General features: G+C 56.0%; 1 protein-coding gene and 1 long non-coding RNA gene across 2 annotated transcripts in view; one reads left to right on the forward strand and one right to left on the reverse strand.

Annotated features, from left to right (window-relative positions):
- Positions 1-12,783: 12,783 nt before the first annotated feature.
- On the forward strand, positions 12,784-22,441 carry ADORA2A (adenosine A2a receptor). The gene is given in 5 exon segments (XM_049619115.1): positions 12,784-13,042; positions 13,428-13,684; positions 13,686-14,011; positions 20,665-21,427; positions 21,601-22,441. Coding segments are annotated over 4 exon segments (1,203 nt in total). The 5' UTR covers positions 12,784-13,042; positions 13,428-13,624; the 3' UTR covers positions 21,655-22,441.
- Positions 16,712-23,499, reverse strand: part of LOC125914017 (uncharacterized) — a 33,161-nt gene continuing 26,373 nt past the window's right edge. The window contains exons 2-3 of the long non-coding RNA XR_007455180.1: positions 18,943-19,019; positions 16,712-16,838 (exon numbers count right to left, since the gene is read on the reverse strand). This is a non-coding gene — a long non-coding RNA (uncharacterized LOC125914017). The remainder of the gene's footprint in view (positions 16,839-18,942; positions 19,020-23,499) is intronic.

Here is a 23,499-nt window from a genome sequence, read left to right on the forward strand (position 1 = left end):
CACATTCCCTGGGCCTGGCTCGCACTGTGGGAGAGCAGGCTGAGTGTGGAGATAGAGCTGGGAGCTGGGGGGCTGTGAGGGTGGGTCAGAAGGGTGAGGGGTGGAGAGTGACTGGGCACAGCCTGCCATCTACGCCGCCACCTGATCTGAGCCAGACCCAGAGCAAGGAAAGGCCCCAGGAGTCGCTGGAGGATGTCTTCATTATGGAGTGAGTATGGGGTTCTTAGGAAGGGGTTGTAGTCCTAAGAGGAGGGCTGGGGAAGAGCACAGGACCATTGGGCAGGAAGCAGGTTGCACCAAGTGGGACTTGGGACACCTGGGTTCCTCCTCCACCCCCAGGTCTAGCACCAGCTTGTGACAGGCTGGGACTCTTCTCACTTCTGCAATGTGATGACCCCCAAAAAAAGGCCCCTCCTGGTCCCTCCTGTCACTCACCCTGCTCTTTGTGAATTGGGGTAGGGAAGTGCCTGGCAGGGCATGGAGATAAGGGTGCAGGGAGTGTGGGGAGAGGGCAACTGGTTTGGTGGTCTGGCAGCTTCTGCATGCCAGTGCCTGGGCTCCTGGCTTAGGGCCATTCTTAGGGTGGTGAGGGGCACGCTCTTGCATGCATGTGGTCCCTGTCCATCATGGAGCCCAGGACGAGGTCGCACTCCTGTCTGGACCTCAGTTCCCACATCGACACGGATCTGCCCAGATCAGCTCAGAGGCACAGAGTTCCTAGTGGGATTGCTGACATACCCAGAAGCCAATGTGGGCTGGAACATCTTGCTGGGGACTGGGCTGGAGAATCGGAGCGCTGCCGTGCCTACAGGTGGCTCAGGGAGCTTCCTCTGGTATGATTCTGTCTTCTTGGGGCCTGCTTTAATCTAAGCATAGAGTGGAACCCTGTGAGGTCCCCCACTTCCTCATTTCCAGAGCCCCAGGAAGTGTGTAGTGCCCCGCCCATTTGAAAGAGAAGTTGGTATCTCAGGGTGGCCTGGCTGGTTCGCAGGGACACTGGCCCCAGCACCCACTGGGTGCTTTGTCCTGGGTCTGGCATTTCTTTCCCCCTGATGTGGCCCAGCTGGCCTCAGAGCAAACAATCAGGGGCCAGAGGCCGCCCAGGTGCATCCTGGATAGGAACAAAGCTGGCGGGGGTGGGGTGGGAGTGGACCATCTGAGACCAGATATCTGGAGCAGGAGAGATCCCAGCTGGCCCCACTGCCTGGCCTGAGGATCCTGGACTTGGACGGAAGGAAGGGTGGGCGCCCATAGCCTTCAAAGCCTGGCCTGGACCTGGGCAGGGCACCAAGGCCCAGAGATAGAAGACGAGTCCTGCCAAGGGCATCCCCATGCCTGAGGAGCAGCAGGCCTGTGCCCTACCCTCAGAACTCCCTTGGGCATGCACAGGGGCCTCCCCTATGGCCATGACACCTGAGTGTGACTTCCAGGGTGAGGAGGGCACAGCACTGGCCAGAGCACAAGGCCAACACTGTGGTGGTGCCAGGAGCCCAGGCCCCTGGTGTTGGAAGTCCTGGAGGAGATGTGGGTCAACTATGAGCATGTCCGCTCAGTGGGGAGATGAGGTTTGTAAACAGCCCTCCCACATGCCTGCTTCCTGTCACTACTGAACTGAAGGCTCCTGGGTGTATTCTGTCTAGGTGATGGCTTCACTGGAGACCTGGACAGAGGCACATGACAGATGACACAGAACCATAGGAGCGGCTCCCTCTGCCTCTAACAGGCTGGGTGGGGAAGGACTGCTGGAGGGCAAGGCTGGGGACCTGGTGACGCTCCCGTGATAGGCAGGTCCCAGGGGCCGCAGGGAGCTGGCTCTGTGGTGGAACCAAGCCCTTCCTAATCACCTCTGGCTTAGAGACACAGCTACCCCAGGCATGGGGCACCCATGCTGAGGAGTTGGGGGCTGCCCACTGGGCCCTGGGGGTGAACTCTGAGGGCTTTGGCATTCTGGCCCTAAGGACCAGCTGCAGAAATGAAGCCTTCAGTCCCTGGGCATGGGGCCTGTCTGGTGTGGAGACAGGTGTGTGCACAGCCAGGTCACACATGGGGAGGTCAGGGTGGAAAGAGTGCTGGGCCCCAGAATAGAAATGGCAGGGGAGAGATTCACGTGGGCCCATACTGGGGGCTAGAGGGGCAATAGTGACCCCTGGGGTTGGCTGAGTGTTGGTCTCTGCCTCATGAACCCCCATAGTCCCTTCTAGACCCAAAGGTGTCTCCCTGCAAGCTGTTCCTTGCAGGGTATGTTGTGTGAGGACTTGAATGAATATGGGTCCAACAAGTGTGGGCAGGAGGGTTTTGTCTGCACCATAGGAGTAATTTATCCCATGAGATGGCACAGAAGCAAGGGTGGGAAGCCAGGGGCATGAGGGAGGATCCCCTGGCCAGGCAGCACCCCCAGCTGGTACATCATAGTCTGACTCTGGCTCAAGAAGTGGCAGGGCAGAAACAAAACTCATATTTTATAGGTGAGGCTATGGGAAGAAACTCAAGACTTGAGGGAAAGCCACAGCACCAGTGTCGCCCCAGCGGTAGGGTCCCTGCCTGGTGGGGAGCACCTCCCTTCCGTCCCCCATTACCCTCACAGGAGGTGAGTGGGAAGATGGCTGGGGCCACAAACTCCTAAGCTGGGGAGCGGGGGGCAAGTAGGAGACAGGGCAAGGCTGGAGGTTGGAAAGGCATCCAGGAATTATTCCCAATTTGAAAAGTCTTCTGCATCTCACCATGAGGTCCTGGGTTTCCTGGAGTTGTGTTGGGGTCTTGACCGCTCCCAGTCCGCCCTCCTTTGCCCCACCACCACCACCCCCCCCCCCCCACGGCCTATCCTAATACTGGTATTAGGGGAAACAGGAACCTGAGGGGCCGAGCTGGCTGAATGGAGACAGGAGCCCAGACTTGGGAAAGAGCTGGAAGAGGCTGTCAGGCATTGGAGGCTGAATCCAGGCAAGTGATGGGCCTCAGGTTCTAGTTCCTCAGCTGTACCTGGGCTCCGACCTCCTAACTGTCCTCTCCTGTGGGAGACCTCATGCTCCTGCCAGGGCCTCAGCTCGAGGGTCCAGTCTGGCCCTGTGCAAGCCCCTCTCCTGGGCTTTTCCCTGTGACTGTGCTGGCCCCCGGAGGTTCAAGAATGCAATCCCACAAGCCCTTGGCCACCAATGTCCTGGTCTCTGTGGCCATCTGATGCAGTTCATCCTGCAGTTCACAGAATTGGGATTACTCTGTCCTGATAAAAGGGTAGAAGGCGGGTCTCCTCGTATGGCTGGGTTAGGGCCGTTGTGAGGTCATTCCCAATTTGAAGTATCTAAAACATGGGGTTGGGGATGAGGGGAGGATGGACTCCCAGCCCAAGGGGTTGAGATTCCAGGCTAGTGTTTGGCACAGGAAGTGACTCCCCATCGCTTTGCTCAGAGAAGTGGAAGTGGGGGGACAGGTCCCAACTGGGCCCCAGAGGCTATAAGAACAGGAGGGGCCCTGGCCCAGAGTCTGTGCTGGGACAGTCAGATGGGTCACTGGATATTGGGGCCAGCTTTCTAGAGGCATCCTTTGAGCTGAGGTACCGCTGTCCCCCACCCCCCAGCTTGGGGCAGGACTCAGGAAGGGAGGGCAAAGCTGGAGACCAGGCAGCACCTCATCACTGAAAGCCTTGAATGCCAAGGGAAGGAGACTGGGCTTTATCAGGAACAGTGCAGCCGTGGAAAGACTTGAGGAGGAGCTGGCATGGGCACTTCCTGGGTCACAGTTAGACACTGGGGAGGGATGACACAGGCAGGCACTGACCAGCTCAGCTTCAATGATAAGGGACAGTACAGTCTGGGAGGACTAGAACGGCAGGGGCAGCCCTGAAGTCTTCTTGGAGGAAAGGGAATACAGGCCAGGGGCCCGGCGGGCTTCACGGGGCGGGAAGAAGGACTGGGGCCAGACGCTCGTGGTGGAAGGAAAGGAGGGGGTGTGGCGCTGGAGGAGGCCCGACGGACTCAGCCGGGAAGAGCGCGCTGAGGGCCGTGGACGAGGATGCGGTACGGTCCAGCCGGTTGCGGCCTCGTCCTACCGCGGGCATCGGCCGGGCTCGCAGGCCGGCTCCTCCGATCCCCGATCCCCGGGCCCACTCCGGGCCTCGGTTTCCCCGCGCGGCGGGGCGGGGCGGGGACAGCGCGGGTCTCGAAGCCGCCTGCAGGGGGCGCCCGTGAGCGGCGCGGCCGGAGCCCGAGCCCGAGACGCCGCGGAGACAGCGGGAGCCGGCGCGCGAGCTGCAGGTCAGGAGGGGTCTCCGGTCTGGGGTCCCGAGGTCCCGGGCGGGCGGCCGGGCGGCAGGGGACCGTCGGAGGCTGCGGGGTTGGGAGGGACGGGTGGCTCGGGACCCCTCCCCTCAGGGCACCCCGCCGCTCCTACCCTCTCTTCCCGCCGCCCCGAGAGCGAGTTCACAGAGCTGGGGTCCGATCCCTGCCCCGAGGCGGGGGCTGAAATGGCGGGTGCAAGAGCGGCTCAGGGGCGGGCGCAAGTCCGAAACTCGGTCGAAGAGCGGTGTGCGACCCAACGGGCCGCCCCAAACTGGACCGGAAGGTGCGCACGGGTGGGCGGGGAGGGGAGGGGGCCCGAGAGTGAGGCGGCCCCGGCGGCGGGGCGTGTGGGGCAGGCGTCTGGACCCGCAGGTGACGTGCGGAAAACGTCCGTCGGTCCGTCCAGGAGCCGTTAGCCGGCCCCAGGGCACTCGGCGAACCTTTCCGACGCGGCCGGCTGGGGTGGGCTGGGGGCGCCGAGGTGCGGCCTGAAGGAGGGCGGGTTGGATCCCCGGGGGTGAGAGAGGGCTTCCGCAGGTGGAGAAGCCCGGGGCGGGGACGGCATTCCGGGGAAGGAACGGCGAGGGCAGACGCTCCGCATCCCTAACGCCTGGGGCGCGGCGAGGAGTCTGGAACGCCGGGGCGAGGCAGGCGCGTTCCGGGGACAGTGGTGGCGGGACCCGGACTTAGGGGACCGAGGGGAGGCCGGAGGACCGGCAGGGTGGGTACACGGCTCGGACTGGCCCAGGCCGTCCGCCGGGCTGCTTTGAGCGGGGGTAGGAATGGCGGGAATGGTGGCGGCCCTCGAGGGACTTGGCGCAGGACGGTCCAAAGGATAAACGAGGGGGCCGAGGCCCCGCGGCACAGAGATCTCTGCGTTCTGGCACTGCCAGGCCGCTTTAGATTTTAATTTTTCATACTGTAAAATGGGAAGAAGGTGGAGCCCTAAGGATCTGTTGGGGGAGAAAGAGAAGCTGGGGGGCAGGTCTCCCCATCCCCCATTCCCTAGGACTGGAGTTGTGGCTGGCCCCTGGGAAAGGAGTAGGCTGTCCCTTTGGCCAGCTGTCCCTCACCATCGTAGGGAGCACCCAGGCCCGTTTCCACCCAAAGGGACTGTGCTTGCCTCCGGCCCAGAGCTCAGGCTGCCCTCTTTGGTCTCTGCTGTCCAGCTGCCTGGACTGCCAGCTTCTGCACCCTCCAGAAGACTCCATGTTGCCTCCATTCCCCAACATGGTTGCTCCTGGTTGTCCCGCCGGTGGGGGGAGGGAGGGGAGGGACCATGATGGGGAGCTGGGGAGCTCTCTGGAGCGCAGTGGGCCAGGGAGGATGTTGTGGGGTCAGGGGCTCCCTCTTTAGTCCTGCTGTAGCTAATCCTGGAGGCCTTGGGTGGGCTGGGAAGGCTCTGCCCTGTGGGCCAGCTCCCCATTTCGGGTCTCAGCGGGTCTATGACAGGAGCTCCTCACTGTGGCTTGTCCACAGGTAGTGGTGTCAACACCTCCTTGCTCTGTCCTTGTCCTTTAGAGTCCTCATGGGACTCTTAGAGTCCCTCCGGCCACTGCCCCTCCATCCCAATCCCCTCAGTGCAGATCAGGTTCTGGGCTAAGCCAGCTTCCCTGTTCATAACCTCAGAGAAGCTGAGGATGGTCCAGATATGGCTGGGAGGAGAGAGGCTTTGGTCCAGGCCAGTCCTGGCCAACCTTTGGGGGCTTACATATTGCCCTCCCTCATGTTGGTCTGTGAAGTGTAGGCCCCCAACCACACTGTGGTCTTGCCCCCAGGAGCCCACGGCCCAAGAGAGGCTGGCTTCAAGGGTACCCAATGGACCACAGATTTCGATGCCCAAACCTGGGTTCTGCTCTTGCATCTTTGGTGCACTTGCTGAGCAGCCTTGGGCAAGTCACTGCCCCCTTAGAATCTGTCTTATTTGTAAAACAAGCATGATGGAATGAACAATGCTTGGTGTACAGGGTTGTGGAGAGTAAATGAGAGATGAGCATGAGAGAGAGGCAAGGCAGACCAGAGGACAGGTTGGGGTCTATGCTTTAGTTAGGGAACAGAAGGAGGCTATTGGCCTTGAGGTGGGGTGGGGGGCACCACAGGGGATCACTGTTGACAGAGGGACATGTGGATTGGAGTTGGCTTGGAGGCAAGCACTTGGTTTCAGGGCATCACACCCTGCAAATAAGCATCTAACTGCATTCCTGAGCTACCTTACCCCAGTGAGCTGGAATAGCCATCCCAACCTTCTTGTGGCGTTTGTCTCGTCTGCTGCAACTCAAGCTGGGCACTGAAAGCTGTGCACATGGGAAGCTAAGGGGAGGATGACCAGAGGGATGGCTAGGGCACGAAGTATATGCTGAGAAGGAGTTTGGGGGTGTGTGTCAGGGGCTACTGAGGAGATTGCTGGAGTCAGGTGCTGAGCAGGCAAAAGGAATGAGTCTGAACCCCCAGGGAAGGAGCCTGGGCCCAGGGAAGCATTGGCAGTCACAGAAGGGAGGGGTTACCTCATGGTCTGGAGGTTGGAGGGAGTAGTCGGGTTGTGGTGCCTGAAGGCAGTATCCTGGAGGTCTGGGCTGGGGTCGGATGGGGAAGGGAAGTGGGGGATGGATAGGAGCTTGGAGCTGGGATGCAGACAGCACTCCCCGCTCCCCACCCCACCCCCCGCCAATCCCCAAGAGACTGCTCATCTTCTGGCCAAGGCCTGGGAGCTCTAGGTGGTAGGGAGGGGCCATTTAGTGGCAAAGGTCCCCTAGCCCCCGCCTATAGAATCATGAAAAGGACCCCTGTATTGTGGAGTCCATGGGATCCTTCTGGGGATGGGAAGGTCTGGGTGGAGGGGAAGACCAGCTGCCTCTCACTCCAGCCGGGGGCAGATGGGAGCTGGGTGCTCCAGCTTTCCAGGACTCCCTCAGGCCCCTGAGCCTCACAGAGGCTGTTGTCTTTGCCTGGACTCTCTTCCCTCCCTGCTCCCTCACTTCCCTGTCCTCCAAGTCCAGCCCAATCGGCCCCTCCTCTGGGAAACTATCCACAGTGCTTTGGGCCCTCTTCTGCAGGACAGTCCTGTTTCAGAAGTTGCTGGGCAGGGGCTGGTGCCGCTCCCACTTCTGCTGCTGCTACACCCACCAGCCCAGCTATCACTTGGGAGGAAAGGCTGCCTTAATGCACCAGGGAGAGGCAGGCAGCACCACTCTGGTGCCTCTCCTAGTATCTGGGCTGGTGGTCTCTGTCTGCCCATCCATCACAGGGGCATTCACCTCTGGCTCCTCGGTGGACTTTGCAAATTGTGGGGGTGGGGGGTGCCTCATGGAACGAGGAGCAGTGGCAGAGCCCTGTGGCATCTGGGCCAGCCCACAGGCCATGCTGCAGTTGGTTTACCCTCTCCCTTCAGCCTCCAGGGCTGCATCATCATGCCTTCATCCCAGGGACCCCAGAAGTGGGTCTGCCTCCCTCCCATCCTCCACCTTCTGGGGAGCTCCTGTCCTCCAACAGGCCAGCCTTCTCCCAGGGCCCCACGCCAGGCCCACTAGGGCCATCTAGGAACCTCCCCGCCTCCCCTCACCCCCACCCCACATCTCTTTCTGGCATCATAGTGCCTGTCATCCTACCATTAGAGGGTTCTTTTCAGGGAGGTGTGGGTGCTATGCACTTCCCAGGGTGCTGTCTCACAGGAGCATCGGTACAGAAGGGAAGACTCTGCTCAGGATCTCAAGGAATGTGGGATGGAGCAGGAGTGGGATCCCACCTGAGCTCCTTCCACCACAGAGTGGGCACCCAGCACCTTGTGTGTGGGGTGACCTCTTGGAGGGAGGCCATCAGATGCAGCAGCCAGTGAGAGGGTGAATGGCCACCTCAGGCTGGGAAGATGCAGTCTCTCCAGTATCTGGCCTGGACACTCGGGGATGGCAGACGAACTCTGGGCCCCCTGTGGGGAGAAAGGAGCTGTGGCAAGGCCCTGTGGCCCCAGGGGCTGGTGCTGTGGAGGCTGCTCTAGGGGGGGCTAGACTCAGTGCAGGGAACTGGCTCTCCAACCCGGCTGGTTCCTGCACACATCCTGCCCTCCCAGAGCTGAGAACAGCAGCCACATGGAGGGCCTGTGGGAGAGGGGGTACCACTGGATGCCTGCCTGATACTTTGGGCCGAGCCTGCACCATGTTCCTGAAGTTATCCTGCAGGGAGGGAAGTGGGGCGGCAAGAGGCACCGGTGCTCCACGGCTTTCCTCCAGGCAGCACCAGAAGACACTGGTCCCACTCCAGTTGATGGGGCTTGGTAGGTCCCAGGGCCCTGGGGTTCTGGGAGGCTTGTGCCCAGGCCTGGGCCACTCCAAACACCAGTCATGACAGAGCTAGCGGAGGGCGTGTGGTTGGCAGCAGGAGCTAAGCTGCCTGTCTAGCTATTGCTTCTTTCCTTGTTGCTCTCTGCATGCTCACTGAGCTCCCATTAGACAGATGTCCATACTTCTTTCTCAATTTACCTTCTGTGTCTCTCACCTGCTGGGCTTCGTGTCTTTGTGAAATTCCTGTGATAATACCTCAGGGCTGATCATTCCTCAGATCCCCAGTTGTCTCTTCAATTGTGTACATGCTTGAAGTGCATCGTGTTGATGGTGTTCTCTTTCTCATTCCCTTGACTTTTCATTTTGGGGACCTTATATTCTTTCTTGCTCATATTCATTCACCTGTTCTTGTTTCGCTTTTGCCAGTCAAGCCATAAGTTCTCCTTCTTGTTTATGGGTGCTATCCTTTTTTTCATCTCTTTAAAGACCCTAAATGTCTTTGAAAAACATTATTAGATTATGACGTTCATCTCTTCCAGAATGAATCAAACTCCATATTCAGGGTGCTGCTGCTTTATCTTTCTTAGCTTGAGCTTTTCTCCTGTGCTTTGAAATTGTGGCTTACAGGGTCATCTTAAGTGGGAATGGAGGCCCTGGAGACAGGGAGTGACCTGCACACTAAGGCAGCAGCTGGCTCTCAGCACACTCTCCTGGGACAGTTCCTCCTTCCAGGTCCCCTGCTGTAGGCTCAGGACCTTGCTAAGGCCAGGCTCAGTAGCACGTGGCACAGAGCTCCCTGTGATCCAGCAGTTGGGATGCTGCATGGCACAGGGTAGGCATTTGTATAACATTTGCTATGAGGAAGTAGTGGAAGAGACACAGGTTAGGATTCTGGAGCCCAGGAATGGGCCAAGCATGGTTATGCCAGGTCTGAGTCCTACACTTGGCTTAGTTTATTGCCCTTAGCAGCACCCAGGAGCAGAGGTGCAGAGTCCTGCCTGGAAGGCAGGCTCTGGGGTGTACAGCCACCATCTGGGCATGTGTACAGAAAGCCTCGCTAGTCTGACTTACAAGGAGCCAGAAGTGGGCCAGGAAATATGTGGGTTTTGATTAAATGGAGTTTTAATTAAAATGGCCAGGTTGGTGGGGATAAGAAGGAAGGCCAGAAGAAGCAGCAGTTTTGAGTCTGACTCCTGGGAATCCTGGGAGCTGTCCTCTCAAGGCTTATCATGCACATTCCCCAACATGTGTCTCTAGTTTATATGGGACAGCTTCTGCCCTCTGCCCTGTCCCCAACAAGGGATAATCACAGGGAAATATTACATTATTAACATTTAATTTCCCCTCCTGGCTAGCAACAGATGACTCAAGAATTAATTAGAGTCAGCAGAGAGGGATAGGAAATTGTCAGATCCTGGCTCCACCCCTGGCCCCCTCCCCTTGGGCCTCCAACCTTCCTGTCACTCTAGGAGGCCTCAGAAGGGAGGGAAGCAGAAAGGGGCCAGCAGGCCCCAAGAAATCTTCCTGCTTCTGTGTTTATTATGGGCATTTCCTGCCGCTCTATTTCACCCTTTTATGCTCTTGGTATCTGTAAGACTGGGAGAGGTTGTTAATCTCTTTGGGACTTAGCTTCCTCATCTGTAAAATGGGGCTCATGGGGCCAGTGAGAACACAGGGACCGCAATGTCCCTATGCCCTCACATCATGAGCTCCCAAGCAGGCTGCACAAGCTAAGAAGGTCTGCGTAGAGTCTTGGCATCCAGAGAGAGCGCAGGGTGTGGTGGCTTAGTGGTGGCTGGAACCTAGTGGCATAGGGTCTCTCGAGTTGTGTTAATTCCCATTTCCTGTCAGTGATACATACATTAGTAGCTTGAAATTGGCCATATGGGGAGCATTTATACCATGAACGTCTGGCAAAGGCCACAAGTTAGGATGCCCCCACCTCCCAGACTGATTTGCCCACCTATGGCTGGGAAGCTCCCAACCTTCCCACAAAATAGCTCCAGTAGGAGGCTGTGCAGCCTTCTCCCTGCCTTGTCTGCCCCCTGGTGCCTTGAGCTCCACTGATGAGGGCAGTGAGAGTTGAGAGCAGCAGCTAAGCTGCTTGGGCCAGCACTCTGGTTTGACAGATGCCCAGGTTTCCTGTGGGGCCAGGCCAGTCTCACCCCAGGATGTGCTGGCAGCAGCTAGAAGAGCCTGCAGAAATGCTGTAGGAAGGGCAGATGGGCAACTAGATGTGCAAGGAGGCAGCCTTTTAGGACTCAGGGGCATTAGGTGTGCCTTTAGCCCCTTGCAAGACTGACGTGGGTAGGAGGATTGGTGACCACTAAGATCCATGGCATCCAGTGAGATTGGGAGGGTGCCCCAGGCATGGTGGACAGTAGAAAGGTAGCTTCAGTTTAGTCAGGAAGAGTGTTGGTCCCAGGTGCTGTTCAACATGAGGGCCCATGGCACAGAGGGCACAGTAGGGAGACCCTGAGGACTGGGCATATGTAGGCAGGTACCCAGGGCTGCCAAGAGAGCCTCACCTAACAGAGGGCTGGGTTAGGTCCCTTGAAGGTCCTTCCACGCCAGGCAGCCTGGCTCATGGAGGCAGCCTGGCATCCAGGATGGGTGCTGGTGGTGTGACCCCATCAGTAGGGCTCAGGGCATTGGGGCAGGGCAGCCTGGCTCCACAGAAATGTGATACGTATTTGGGTTAGGTGGATTGTTGGTGATCCCACCTCATCTTCCCCCAGGCCAGGTGCCCTCTGAATCTGGACAGTGGTCTGGAGCCAAGTCATGCTTCTAGCCTGGGTTGGTCTGATTGGCAGAGGCTGTAGTGCCTCTGAATGCAAATTCCCCTGGAGAGGTTGAAGTCTGGGTAAGAAGGGTGGCAGGTGATGGTTAGGCGGCTAGGAGAGCAGGCGGCTCACTGGTAGGAGGAGGTAGGGTTCCCTAAGGCTCCCTTGGCCTGGACAGTGGCCTGCTGCTAGTGCTGGGCCTGGGAGGCCCCTAGGAGGGAAGTAGTTCGGGGCCTGTCACTTCCCTTCTGGAGAATAAAAACAAGACCCTAGACACACGGCTTCTGCAGCTGGGGGCAGGGGAGAGGGGTCCCTGGTGAATGCTGTCTTAGGCTATAGGCCAGGAGCACCAAGGGACACTCTGTGGCCAGGGATAGCACCAGGAGACTTGGTCTGATCCTCCTCTGCCAGTGACATGCTTTATGAGCAGCTGGCTGGCAAGTACCCTGTGTATAGCAGGGCCCTGAGATTCATTCATGGTCTCTTGGTGGTGGGCCCCTGCCAGGCCTGAGAGAAGCCATTGGGCTGGCTGCAAGAACCCCCCGATTTTTCAAGCACTTTGCCTCCTCTTCTCTGTCCTGCTTCCTGGTGTTGCGTGCTCCATTGGAGCCTCCTAGTGGGCATAGGGAATACCCCTTGGATATAGTTCCAGCCGCCTGAGGCACACAGGAGTCAGAAGGAAACTTGGCGTTCATCTGTTGCAGCCTGGCCCCTTGAACATGGCCAGGGACCACGAGTGACCTTCTCCCAAGATCACCAGCCCTGCTCTATCCTTTGTGTCCTGGAGGAGTGAGGGAGGATGCAGTTTCCTGAGCCCAAGTGTGGGAAGCTGAAGGGCAGCTTTGGGCCTCTTGTCTCCATGCAGGCAGCAGCTGCCGCCCATGTGCACCTAGGGCCCCGTGAAGGCCCAGGACGGGAGGAGTAGGTTGATTTGGCATGAGGGGACACCACTGGGCAGCACATGTGAGCATGATAAGGTGGGGGCAGAGGCTGTGGGGAGGGGCCCCTAGGCTGGTAGGGGATATGGAGACCATTTCACAAGCTCAAGGGTGAACACTAGGGGTTTGGGCTGGGGGAAACCAAGACCTCTACTTCTGCTTGTGCTTCTCAGGAGGGTCAGCAATTCCTTACATTTCTATGACATTTTCACTCTGGGGGAGCCCTTTAAGATCTGTTTATTTCCTTCTCATAGAATCGTGAGTGAGAGCTGAAATGACCCCCAGAGGCTATCTGGGGTCCAATCTCCTCACTGTATCAATGAGGAAACTGAGGCCTAGAAAAGAAAAAAACATCCTTGCCTGCAGTTCCCCAGGAAGTCCTGGCTGAGCACCCTGCCTTCTGCACCGCACCAAACTGAATTCAGTCTGTCCTGGCATCAGCCAGGCAGAGGAGCAGGTTGGGGAGCGGGCGTGGGAGGAGGGAGGGGGGGGGGAGGTGAGGCGGTTCCCTTGCCCAGATGTGCAGTCAGCTGGCAGGGGCTGCTGAGGAGCGGGCTCCCTTTGTGACTGCTCCTCCACACTGTGCAGCATCACCAGCAAGGGCAGGGGGGCTTAGCTGCCAGCAGTGGAAGACAGGACAAGATGGACCACCCAGGTCCTTCCAGATTGGAACTCTAGGCCTGCTCCTTAACCTAGCAGCTTAGGCAGGTGCTGGTAGTCCCCAGGAAGAGCTCTTGGGGGATGGAGCAGACTGAAGCTGGCTGAGAGAGAAGGTAGGTGGACCTGGGAGAGTCCAAGGGGGTGAGGGGGCCTTTCTGGAAGGGTCATGGGGGTGGCAGTGAGCTCAGGGACCCAGGAGACTGGCAGGGCTGCCACAAAAGGCTTGAAAAGCTGAGCATGGAGTGGGGGTGGGGGCAACACAAGTGACTTAACTTTAAAAAGATTCCTGGCTCCCCTAGAAAAAACAAGGACTGAGGCTGACCCCCAGCCCTCTGTGTCCAGGGTGGGAGGGGCAGGGCACAGTGGGCTGTTCTCAGGCTAATGCCTGGTCTGCAGGGAGGGCATTGGTAAGCTGGGGCTGAGGGCTACCTCTGGGAATCTTCAGCTTTTCCCTCTCTGCCCATGGTCCAGCTCCTCACAAGGCTTCTCCCTTGGCAGGTGCCTCAGGGACTGTGAAGCCGAGCTGAGCCAAGATGCTGCCGGAGCCCCTGAAGAGGGTCTGGTTTCTGGAGACTCAGAGTTGGCTCTGAAACAGCCCTTGGGGAGCCCCCCCCCCCCGCTTGCCTGCAGGGACGCTCTTGGCTCCTGTGAAGAAGGGGCTCAGGGGCCTGGGCAGGGCCAGCTGCACTGCAGCTATGGACCGTGAGCTGGCCTGGCCCGTGTCCTTGCTGACCCTGCCTGTCTGCGGCCATGCCCACCATGGGCTCCTGGGTGTACATCATGGTGGAGCTGGCAATTGCTGTGCTGGCCATCCTGGGCAATGTGCTGGTGTGCTGGGCTGTGTGGCTGAACAGCAACCTACAGAACGTCACCAACTACTTTGTGGTGTCACTGGCGGCAGCCGACATTGCTGTGGGAGTCCTCGCTATCCCCTTCGCCATCACCATCAGCACAGGGTTCTGTGCTGCCTGCCATAATTGCCTCTTCTTCGCCTGCTTTGTCCTGGTCCTCACACAGAGCTCCATCTTCAGCCTCCTGGCCATCGCCATTGACCGCTACATCGCCATCCGCATCCCACTCCGGTGAGCTGGGGGCTGTGGGCGGTGGGCTGCCCATATTCTCTTCCCTGGCATGCCTCATGCTGAGGTTCACATCTGTGAAAAGGCTGCCTGTACCAAGGTCTGGTCTGTGCCAAGCCAGGGCTAGGGTGAACCTGGGGTTAGGATTTAGTCTGTGATGTCTGTGTGTTGAGCTGAGGACAGGGTCATGGGGCTCAGTCTGGGGCTGCCCAGGGCTTGGCACATGGCCAGAAATCATGCCAATCTAGCTGATCCCTGTGGGCACAAGGCACCCTGGCCCTCCCCAGTCTTCCCCAGCCTGTTTGGTTGAGGCTGCTGCTCTTTGACTGTGGCAGATGTGTGTGGCCCAGGCCTGGGTGGTGCATCTGGGCCATTTTCTCACACAGCATGATGCTGGGGCGGGGCAGGGCACCACGGGAAACCACAGGCCCTCAGAACCAGAAACCCGCCTGCCTGCCTGCCCTAACTCCTCTGGGCCAGCCACACAGTGTGGACATTAGGAAAATGACCCAGAGAGGGGAAGTGACTTGGCTGAATGCCACAGTGAGTCACTTAGACCTATATGCAAATTCTGTGCTCCTCAGGTCAGCAAGTACTGATGGTCTTAATGAGAGCCTGTGTGCTCAGCTAGTGGAAAGGGGTTTTTGTGAAGTGACTTCAGCCATGTATTGTGTAAATGAAGACTTTCCCGAGGCTGAGTTTATTTAACGTGGCCTCCACCTACCACAGATGAAACTAGGAAGTAGGTCCCTCCCTCTCTCCTCCCCCCAAGGTGGGGGGAGTGGTGAGGGGCAGGAGAACCTCCTGCCCCACCTCCTTGACCCTCTATCTGGGAGCTGGGTTCCACAGCCTGGGTGGCTGCAGACCCTGAGGGAGGTCTCAGAGGACCAGGGTACCTGGCCCTGTAGTGAATTCTCCCAAACAAGTGAAGTGCCTGCCTCCAGAGTAACCCTCAGCAGCCCCATGCTGGCAGAGTGCACCCCAGCTGGAAAGAGGAGCAGGCTCAATGAGCAAATGGAAATTTAGAGTGTCAAACCAAGGGGCCCCTTAGAGGTCATTTCCTCTCATCTTCTAGATGGAAAAATGAGGCTCAGAAAAGGGAGCCGGCCCTCAGGGCCACACAATGAGTTGGTAGCACAGTTGGGACTAGGCCTAGGAAGAAATGTGACCTGTCACCCACTGTGACTCCAGTCTTTGGGGAACAGGGCAGCCCTGGTCTCCCAGACCTACTCCCAGGAGTAGGTAGCCACTCCTGTCACCTGGGCTCTAAGGGGGAAGAAGGCACCCTCATCATGCTGCTCAAGTGAAGGGCCCCACGTGGCCCTATAGGACGCTCTAGTCTCAGGAGAGCCTAGGACTCTTGCCAAAGAGGAGACTCTAGCCAGTCTTAATACAGGACTAGTCTGATAGTGCAGAGCAGAGTCCAGAGTCCAGGCTCCCTGAGGAATGCTCAGAACATGGGGTCCCATGTGGACTAGAAGGCAGAAAATTGGTGTCTACTTAAGGAGCCAAGCTGAGCATGGGCTGGGCCTGGGCCAGCCCTGGTAGGAACATTCAGTGGGGAAGCAGAGACCTCACTTTCACTTCCTTCCCTGATTCAAAGGGCAACGGCATCCTAAGGAGAGATCAGGGCTCAGTTGCAAGGGTCTTGGCTTCTTTTTCTTATCTCTCTCTTTGCTAAGAGTCAAGAGAATGATTCCTGATGTAGGAGGATGGGACGTGCTGTGTGACCATAAAAAGTCAGCTGTCTCTCCCTGGGCCCATTTCCTCATCTATAAAAGGGGATAGGCCTTTCTGTCCTTCTGAGCTCACAAAGGTGTTGTGAGGGTCCAGTGAGCAGATGGGTGTGGTGAGGCCCCTGGGTGGGAAGGTTGGTGGGATGGAGCAAGTGGGGATTCGGCCCATTCTTGAGCTGCTGGAGATTCAGAATGGATCCTGGACCTGCCCTGCCCCATCTGTATCACCAATACCCATGATCTTCAGAGCAGGACCTAGTTCCACCGAGACTTGGCTGTTTGAGCATTGCTTGATAAAGCCTTGGAGGGGTCAGCCTGGATCTCTTGGATCTGGGAGCCATTAGGGATGATGATGATGGTACTTATCTCCTACCTCAGGCAGAGAGCTTCACAGTTGCCCAAGGATGTTAACACAGTTTCTCCTTTGATCCTCACAGCCTAGCACTGTGGCCAGGGAAGACGTGATGACCCTGTGCTACTCATGGGGAGGCTACAGCAGGAGAAAGAAAAGTCTCTCGTGACTTGGGGGACATCAGGGCCCTTCACAAAGTTCCAGGCTCCCTTGGGTCTTTCCACTTACCTATTCCTCAAGGGCCCTGGGCTGGGGACAGCAAGGTGCACAAAGGTGTCCAGGTAGGGGCTCCTGAGAGCAAGATGGGTACAAGAGGGAATGACGTGAAGGCAAATGAGAACCCAGAGCTCCTGGCAGATCTGGAGCCACTGCCTGACTCAGGCTGCCTTTTCTGCCTCCCCCACATTCCCTGCCAGCTGGGAATCTTGCTGCCTCTGCATGCTGTTTCCTGCTCCACTCCGGAGGTCCATTTGGCTACTCTGAGGTGTCCATTCTCTGACTGCTGCCCTGGATGCCTAGCCCTAGGCCTGCATCACTCACCATTAATTTATTTCTCTCTCCTTCTTTCCTTCTTTCTTTCCTTTCTCCCCATCTCTCTTTCTTTTGTTAAAAGGATTCAGTTTCAGAAAAATCTGTGCTCCTTCCCAAGTATAGGGACCTTTGGTGGGCTAGGGCAGGGCCTAGTCAGGAATCCAGTGAGAAGCAGCCTGGCCAAAGGCAGAGATGGGAGCTCTTGGTGTCCCTGGAGGAAGACAGAAAACCCAGAGTGAGAGACAAAGGTTTTCATATCCTAGGGGACTTCTGCGCCCCTTGTCTCCTGCCTCTCACATTATTAACCCCTGGTGAGTGCTCACTCTCCTTGGGAAACGGACTACATGTGGGGCAGCAGTTGATGCAAAGACCTGAATTGTATGTGGTGAATCACCGCCTGGGGACAAAAACCCCCTGGCTTGTAAAGAGGGTAGGATCAGGGCTCCCAGGAGGAGGTACCTCTGGATGGGTCTTGCAGGATGGGTATGAGTAGGCCAAGCCTAGACAAAGGCCACAAAGAAGGAAGGAACATGTGGGCCTTGGAACAGGAGAAGCGACAGAGACAGAAGAACAGGAGGGCAGGGAGGGTGTGAGGCTAGCTCAGGCCTGCCTATGCTCAGAAGGGAGTTTGGGTTTCACCCATGCGTCAATGGCTGTTCAGTTCTTAGATCACTGGCTCCTTTAGACAACTTAGGAAAGCTCCGCCTTCTCTCAGTGTAAGGAAAATGCACATGAAGCCCCACTTAGAATTGTGGGTGGTATTCTTGGATCATAGAATGAGTCTCCAACATGGGTGATGGGAAGTCCCCAGGAAGGGGCAGCCTGTGAGCTGAAAGATGCAGGGATACAAAGGCACCTCCAAATGTGGCAGGCAGCACTCTGGCACCTGCTTCCTGTGACACCTCTGGGCTCCCCCAAATGGCAGAGTGTTGTTGTGCTGGATACCTCTGGCACCCCTTCCACTGGACAGTGTGTCTGGGCCCCAGGAGGTCAAGATGTGATTGCCATAAGTCAGAGACATAGCCCAAGGGGATGCCCCTGGGCCAGACTATGGCTTGGCTGTTGTTCCATTTGGGCCCTAATGCTGTTCCAGTTCCCCAGGGGCCTGGGTCCAGAGCGCTCAGCCTAAGGGCTTTTCTTCTGAATAATAAAATTAATCTGTTTGATGTTTCTGTGCGTGTGTGTGTGTGTGTTTAATAAGTTATTACCTGCACATACTAAAACATTAAAAAAGAACAACAGAGTATATGGTGAAAAACTGTCCCTTTTGTCCCCCGCCCTACCTTCAGTTATCTTCCTGGAAGGCAGAGATCTGCCCAGAGATATTCTTTGCAGGCATAGTCAAGTGCTATTAATGTATGTTTGTTTCTGTCCTCACAAGGGGCTTTCTTTTTAAAATGCAGTGCCAGACTTCTGCTCATGGGTTTCCTTGTCCATAAAAGCAGACAACTGGACAGACCAGGGATTTTCAAACTGTCCCCGGAAGCCTTTGGTTTGGGCCCGGGTGTCCCCACCAACTCATTCATTCAGTGAATATTAAGCTGCCTCCCTTCCTCAGCAGCCTCCTTCTGTGATTGCCTGGGAATGCGGGCAAGAAGGTCAGCTGCTAGAGGACAATTTGAAAACCCTCAAAGCAGGTGGCTTCCAGGGTCCTCTACACCATCTCTACACCATCTGCTCCTGCTTGGTTGCCTCAAATGATAGGAAGCTCACTTTGCCTGAGGCAGCCCATTTCTTGTGTGAACAGCTTAGCTGAGAAGTTCTTACTTACCCCAACTCACAGTCCACCCCCCTGTAATTCCCACCCACGGATTATACATTCTGCCCTCATGGGACTGTGCTCACAGGCCCTGGATTCTTAGTTCCATTTTGCAAATGAGGAAACTGAGGCTCAGAGATGCAGAGTGACAGAACATGGCAAAACAGGAATGCACTAGCACTGGAACTCAGAGAGGGATACCCTTTTCTCAGGAAAAATACCAACATTAAAATAGCTTCCTATTCAATAAGATTATATAAATTATAATTAGCAGAGTACAAAAACAGTGCCCGGCACACAGCAAGTGCTGTGTAAGTATTAAATGGAAAAAGAAAGAAAAAGAAAAAGCCTAAGACTTTGTGTTTGAGGCTCCAGAATAGGAAACAGGGCCATGTAGGCTCTCTGTGGCTTGGTGGAAGTGAGCAAGTCCATGACCCTCCTCCTCTTGCAAGCACCTAAGCCCCTGCTAAATGGGGCTGAGGGGTTCCTGGGAGTGGCCCTGTCCAGTTATTCTTTGGGTTCAAAACTGACATAGATTCAGAATTGACAGACTTACCTTGGCCCGAGTTGCCTCTGGGCTCCTGAAATGTCCATGGCAAGTCCATTCCTCTCCTTAGGCTTCAGTTTTTCCATCTATAAAATGAGGCAGTTGGGTTAGATAAGAGGTCAGAGGCCACCAGATTTTATCCCCCTTTATTTGAATTTGTTGACAAAATTTAAACCACAGGCGATTTCACCTAGAAAATCAGCTCCTCAGCCCCGTCTGAGGTCTGGCAGCACTGGAAGCACATTGTGCATAAGCGGCCAGGGGCTGAGCAGCGTCAACTGTCTCTTATACAGACAGTAAATGCCCTGCCAGCCTGCCTCACACATTTGTTACCTGTAGGCCCATGTTTGCCACCCATGGACTAGTTTCTGTGGATGCTTCCAATTCTGGAAATTAAGTAAAGCGCATTTTTCCTTGGCACCTGCTGTGTGTCGCTTTCTTAGTGCTGGCAGTACAGTGATGGATGCAGGAAAGCCCTGTCCCAAAGGGGCCCCCCACCTCAGGGGCCCAGATGGAGTAGGGATTTGGTGCACTTGGGTAGGAAACTTCTTTGGGAAGGTATCTAGCCTGAACATAAAGGATGGATAGGGTTTACCAGGTAGAGGGGAGGGCAGTCTGGTGTTACCAGAATCAAAACCATTAAACAAATGGTTATCTCTCAGAGATCATTGAGGTCACCTTCTTCAGTCAGAGATAATTTTTTGATTGCCCATTCTTTAAGTCAAATCTATGCCACCGGAGCATCTGGTTGGCTCAGTTGGTTTGACTCTTGATTTTGGCTCAGGGCATGACCCCGCACTGAGTGTGAAGCCTGCTTAAGATTCTCTCTCCCCTTCTGCCCCTCTCCCCAGCTTGTGTGTGTGTGTGTGTGTGTGTGTGTGTGTGTGTCTCTAAAAAAAGAAAAAAAAAAGACTTAAGATTCTCTCTCTCTCTCACTCTAAAAAAAAACATCTATGCCACCTTTTCTATGGACTTGGGGCCAGCTTTCTGGCTGGCAGATCAGGTCACACTTGGAGTCTGGGACTGCATCTGGCTGTTTATTCCTGAGTGATTTCAGTCAGATTACTTTTCCTCCTTGGACCTCAGTACCTCATGCAATTCTTTCCTCTTAAATGTTAAGACATATCAATCTCATGTCGCTCCAGAGGGCTGTGGGTGAATCTGGAAGGCAGAGAGGATATTTGACCCAGAACCTCCACGACCCCCTCCTCCCCTTTGTGCCACCTCTCCTTGAGGGCTTTCTGGAGACCCTATATCAAGTGGGGAAGGAAGAGCATGGAGTACAAGAGACATGAATCGCCTACAAGTCTGATGTGGCTGGCTCTGCCCCCGGCCAATGAGTGTACCCTCCTGGCTTATTCCCACTTTTAAGGAAAGCTTACTCTAGCATCAACTAAGACTAACATGGAGGTGATAAGTTCTCTCACTTATTAAGTCCCTCAAAGAGAACTGAGTCTGAGGACTACTTTTAATACTATTTGGTAACCATCTGAATGTCTATGCAGTGGTTTCCTTTCCAGGGGGCCGGCTCTCCTGTTTCCTGCTGTGGGAAAAGGCAAGGGCTTGGGCCTCCGCTGAACAGAGGAGGATAGTGAGGCTAGGAGGCAGGAAGTGAGTGGTCCAAAACCTTACAGCCAGCAGATCAGGCCCAGGTGCCTCTCTGGGTTTCTGACTCTCAGCCTCCCCTTGTCTTGGTTTCTCAGACATCTGACGCTGGTCTCCTTTCCCCAGGTACAATGGCTTGGTGACTGGCACAAGGGCCAAAGGCATCATTGCAGTCTGCTGGGTGCTGTCATTTGCCATTGGCTTGACTCCCATGTTGGGCTGGAACAACTGCAGCCAGCCGAAGGAGGGCAAAAACCACTCACAGGGCTGTGGGGAGGGCCAGGTAACCTGTCTCTTCGAGGATGTGGTCCCCATGAACTACATGGTGTACTACAACTTCTTTGCTTGTGTCCTGGTGCCCCTGCTGCTCATGCTGGGTGTCTACTTGCGGATATTCCTGGCGGCTCGGCGACAGCTGAAGCAGATGGAGAGCCAGCCTCTGCCGGGGGAGCGGACTCGGTCCACGCTGCAGAAGGAGGTCCATGCTGCCAAGTCGCTGGCCATCATTGTGGGGCTCTTTGCCCTCTGCTGGCTTCCCCTGCACATCATCAACTGCTTTACCTTCTTCTGCCCAGAGTGTAACCATGCCCCGCTCTGGCTCATGTACCTGACCATCATCCTCTCCCACACCAATTCCGTTGTGAATCCCTTCATCTATGCCTACCGCATCCGTGAGTTCCGCCAGACCTTCCGCAAGATCATTCGCAGCCATATCCTGAGGCGACGGGAGCCCTTCAAGGCAGGCGGCACCAGTGCCCGGGCCTTGGCAGCTCATGGCAGTGATGGAGAGCAGATCAGCCTTCGCCTCAATGGTCATCCTCCTGGGGTGTGGGCCAATGGCAGTGCCCCCCATCCTGAGCGGCGGCCCAATGGCTATGCCCTGGGGTTGGTGAGTGGAGGGAGTGCCCACGAGTCCCATGGGGACATGGCCCTCCCAGATGTGGAGCTCCTCAGCCATGAGCTCAAGGGAGCATGCCCAGAGTCCCCTGGCCTTGAGGGACCCCTGGCCCAGGATGGAGCAGGAGTGTCCTGATGATCCACTGAGTTTGCCCTTTCCTCCAGGAAGGAAATCTTTCTCTTTGGTGGATGGAACCAGTCACGTTGGGAGAAGAATGAATGTGCCTGGAGACCCTTCTTGTGGCCAGTTCCCACTTTGGACTGAGAGGAGAGTACCCTGGCTGGAGCAGCATGAGGCCCAGCAGGAAGGGTTTGGAGTCTGAGGAAGCAGACATTTCATGTTGGGAGGCCCTGCATCAGGTCAGGGCCACGGCATCAGAACATCTTGGCTGGGCAGGGCCCAGTACCCCACTCGAAGCATCTAGAAATACCACCCTAACTTCACAGAGCAGCTGTGGCAGAGCAGGCTGGCTAGCCCTAAGGCTGGGGGTGGCTCCGACAGACCCCCCTAATCACACACACACCACCCTCCCGAGACTTTCCAAGGGTTCAGGAGCTGCTGTGCCCAGAGGTGGCATGTTTTTGTTTTTGTTTTTTCCAGGAGAAAATGTTAAACCTGAAGAAATCCCTTTTTTTTTTTTTTTTAAATCATCTTCCTTCCCTGGTTGCTGGGTCTGTTGTTGGTCTTGCTGCTAACCTAGCCTCAGAGGTCAGCCCAGGGAGTCCCAGGCAGCTCTCACTGGCTGCCATGAGCTGCCATGCACTTCTTACCCCATCAGTCCCAGGGCCATTTCTTAAGGCCACAGAGCTGGGCTCAAGGACAAGGAGTTGTAATGGAATGGTGTCAGACTGTGGGCTTAAGGGAGGAGGTGGGGACTGGCCCACCATGGGGTGTGCCTGGGTAGCTCAGAGCTGCCCAGTTAGAGGCCCTATCTAACTGCCTTTCCTTCTGAAGGGAATGTTTTTTTCTGAGATAAAATAAAAATGAGCCATGTTGTGTTTTAAACTTGTCCAATGAGAATGGTGTCTGAGTTCCTTTCCCCATTCCATAGCCAGGCCTGGCACACACATATATGGGTGTGTATTGCATGTGTGAGAGAGTATGTGCATCTGTGCAGTCTGCCTGCCTGGGGATGCCTCCACAGCTTCCCATCTTCCAAGGGAAAAGGCTGTCTGGATGCACCAGAATCTAAATGCCCACGAGCAGCCCCCAGACCTGTGTTCCTGTGAGAGAGGGGCTGTGGGAGGAAGGACTCTTTCCCCAGCTGCTCTCCCTCTAGAGAGGGACCCTTCTATTCCTAGGCATTTCCTCAGTGTGGGGCGTGGCTCCTCCCTCCCACATTGTCCTCTGAGAGCAGTGCCCTACTCTCCCCACGCCCTACTCTACCCCTTAGCTGAGAGGCCACAAAGGGATCTGGAAAGGCTCAACTGCCTTCGCCTGGAGTTACCCCACCTCCTATTCCCAACGAAGAAACCTATAAGGAGTGTTAGAACTTCACAGGTAATCCTCACACAGCCCTGGGAGCCCCATTTTACAGATGACTAAACAACTTCTTTTGAACAGATAAGTACTTGCTCCAGGTCACACAGCTAGTAAGTAGCAGAAATGAACTTAAAAACCCAGGTTTGACTATGAAATTCATGCTCTTATGATGAACTATTTCAACCAAAGCAAAAAGTATGAAATGATACCAGGTTCCCACCACTCTGCTCAAGAAATGAAACATTACAGGGGCGCCTGGGTGGCTTGTCGGTTGAGCGTCCGACTTCGGCTCAGGTCATGATCTCACGGTCCGTGAGTTCGAGCCCCGCATCGGGCTCTGTGCTGACAGCTCAGAGCCTGGAGCCTGTTTCAGATTCTGTGTCTCCCTCTCTCTCTGCTCCTCTCCTGTTCATGCTCTGTCTCTCTCTGTCTCAAAAATAAATAAACGTTAAAAAAATTAAAAAAAAAAAGAAATGAAACATTACAACTACAGTGGAAGCATCTGATCCCTCCCCATTTCATTACCCTGCTGCCTATACCTGGAAACAATCACTTTCCTAGGATTTCATTTTGTTCCACTG

Source organism: Panthera uncia (genome assembly GCF_023721935.1).
Source record: "Panthera uncia isolate 11264 chromosome D3 unlocalized genomic scaffold, Puncia_PCG_1.0 HiC_scaffold_8, whole genome shotgun sequence".
Classification (NCBI taxonomy): Eukaryota; Metazoa; Chordata; class Mammalia; order Carnivora; family Felidae; genus Panthera; species Panthera uncia.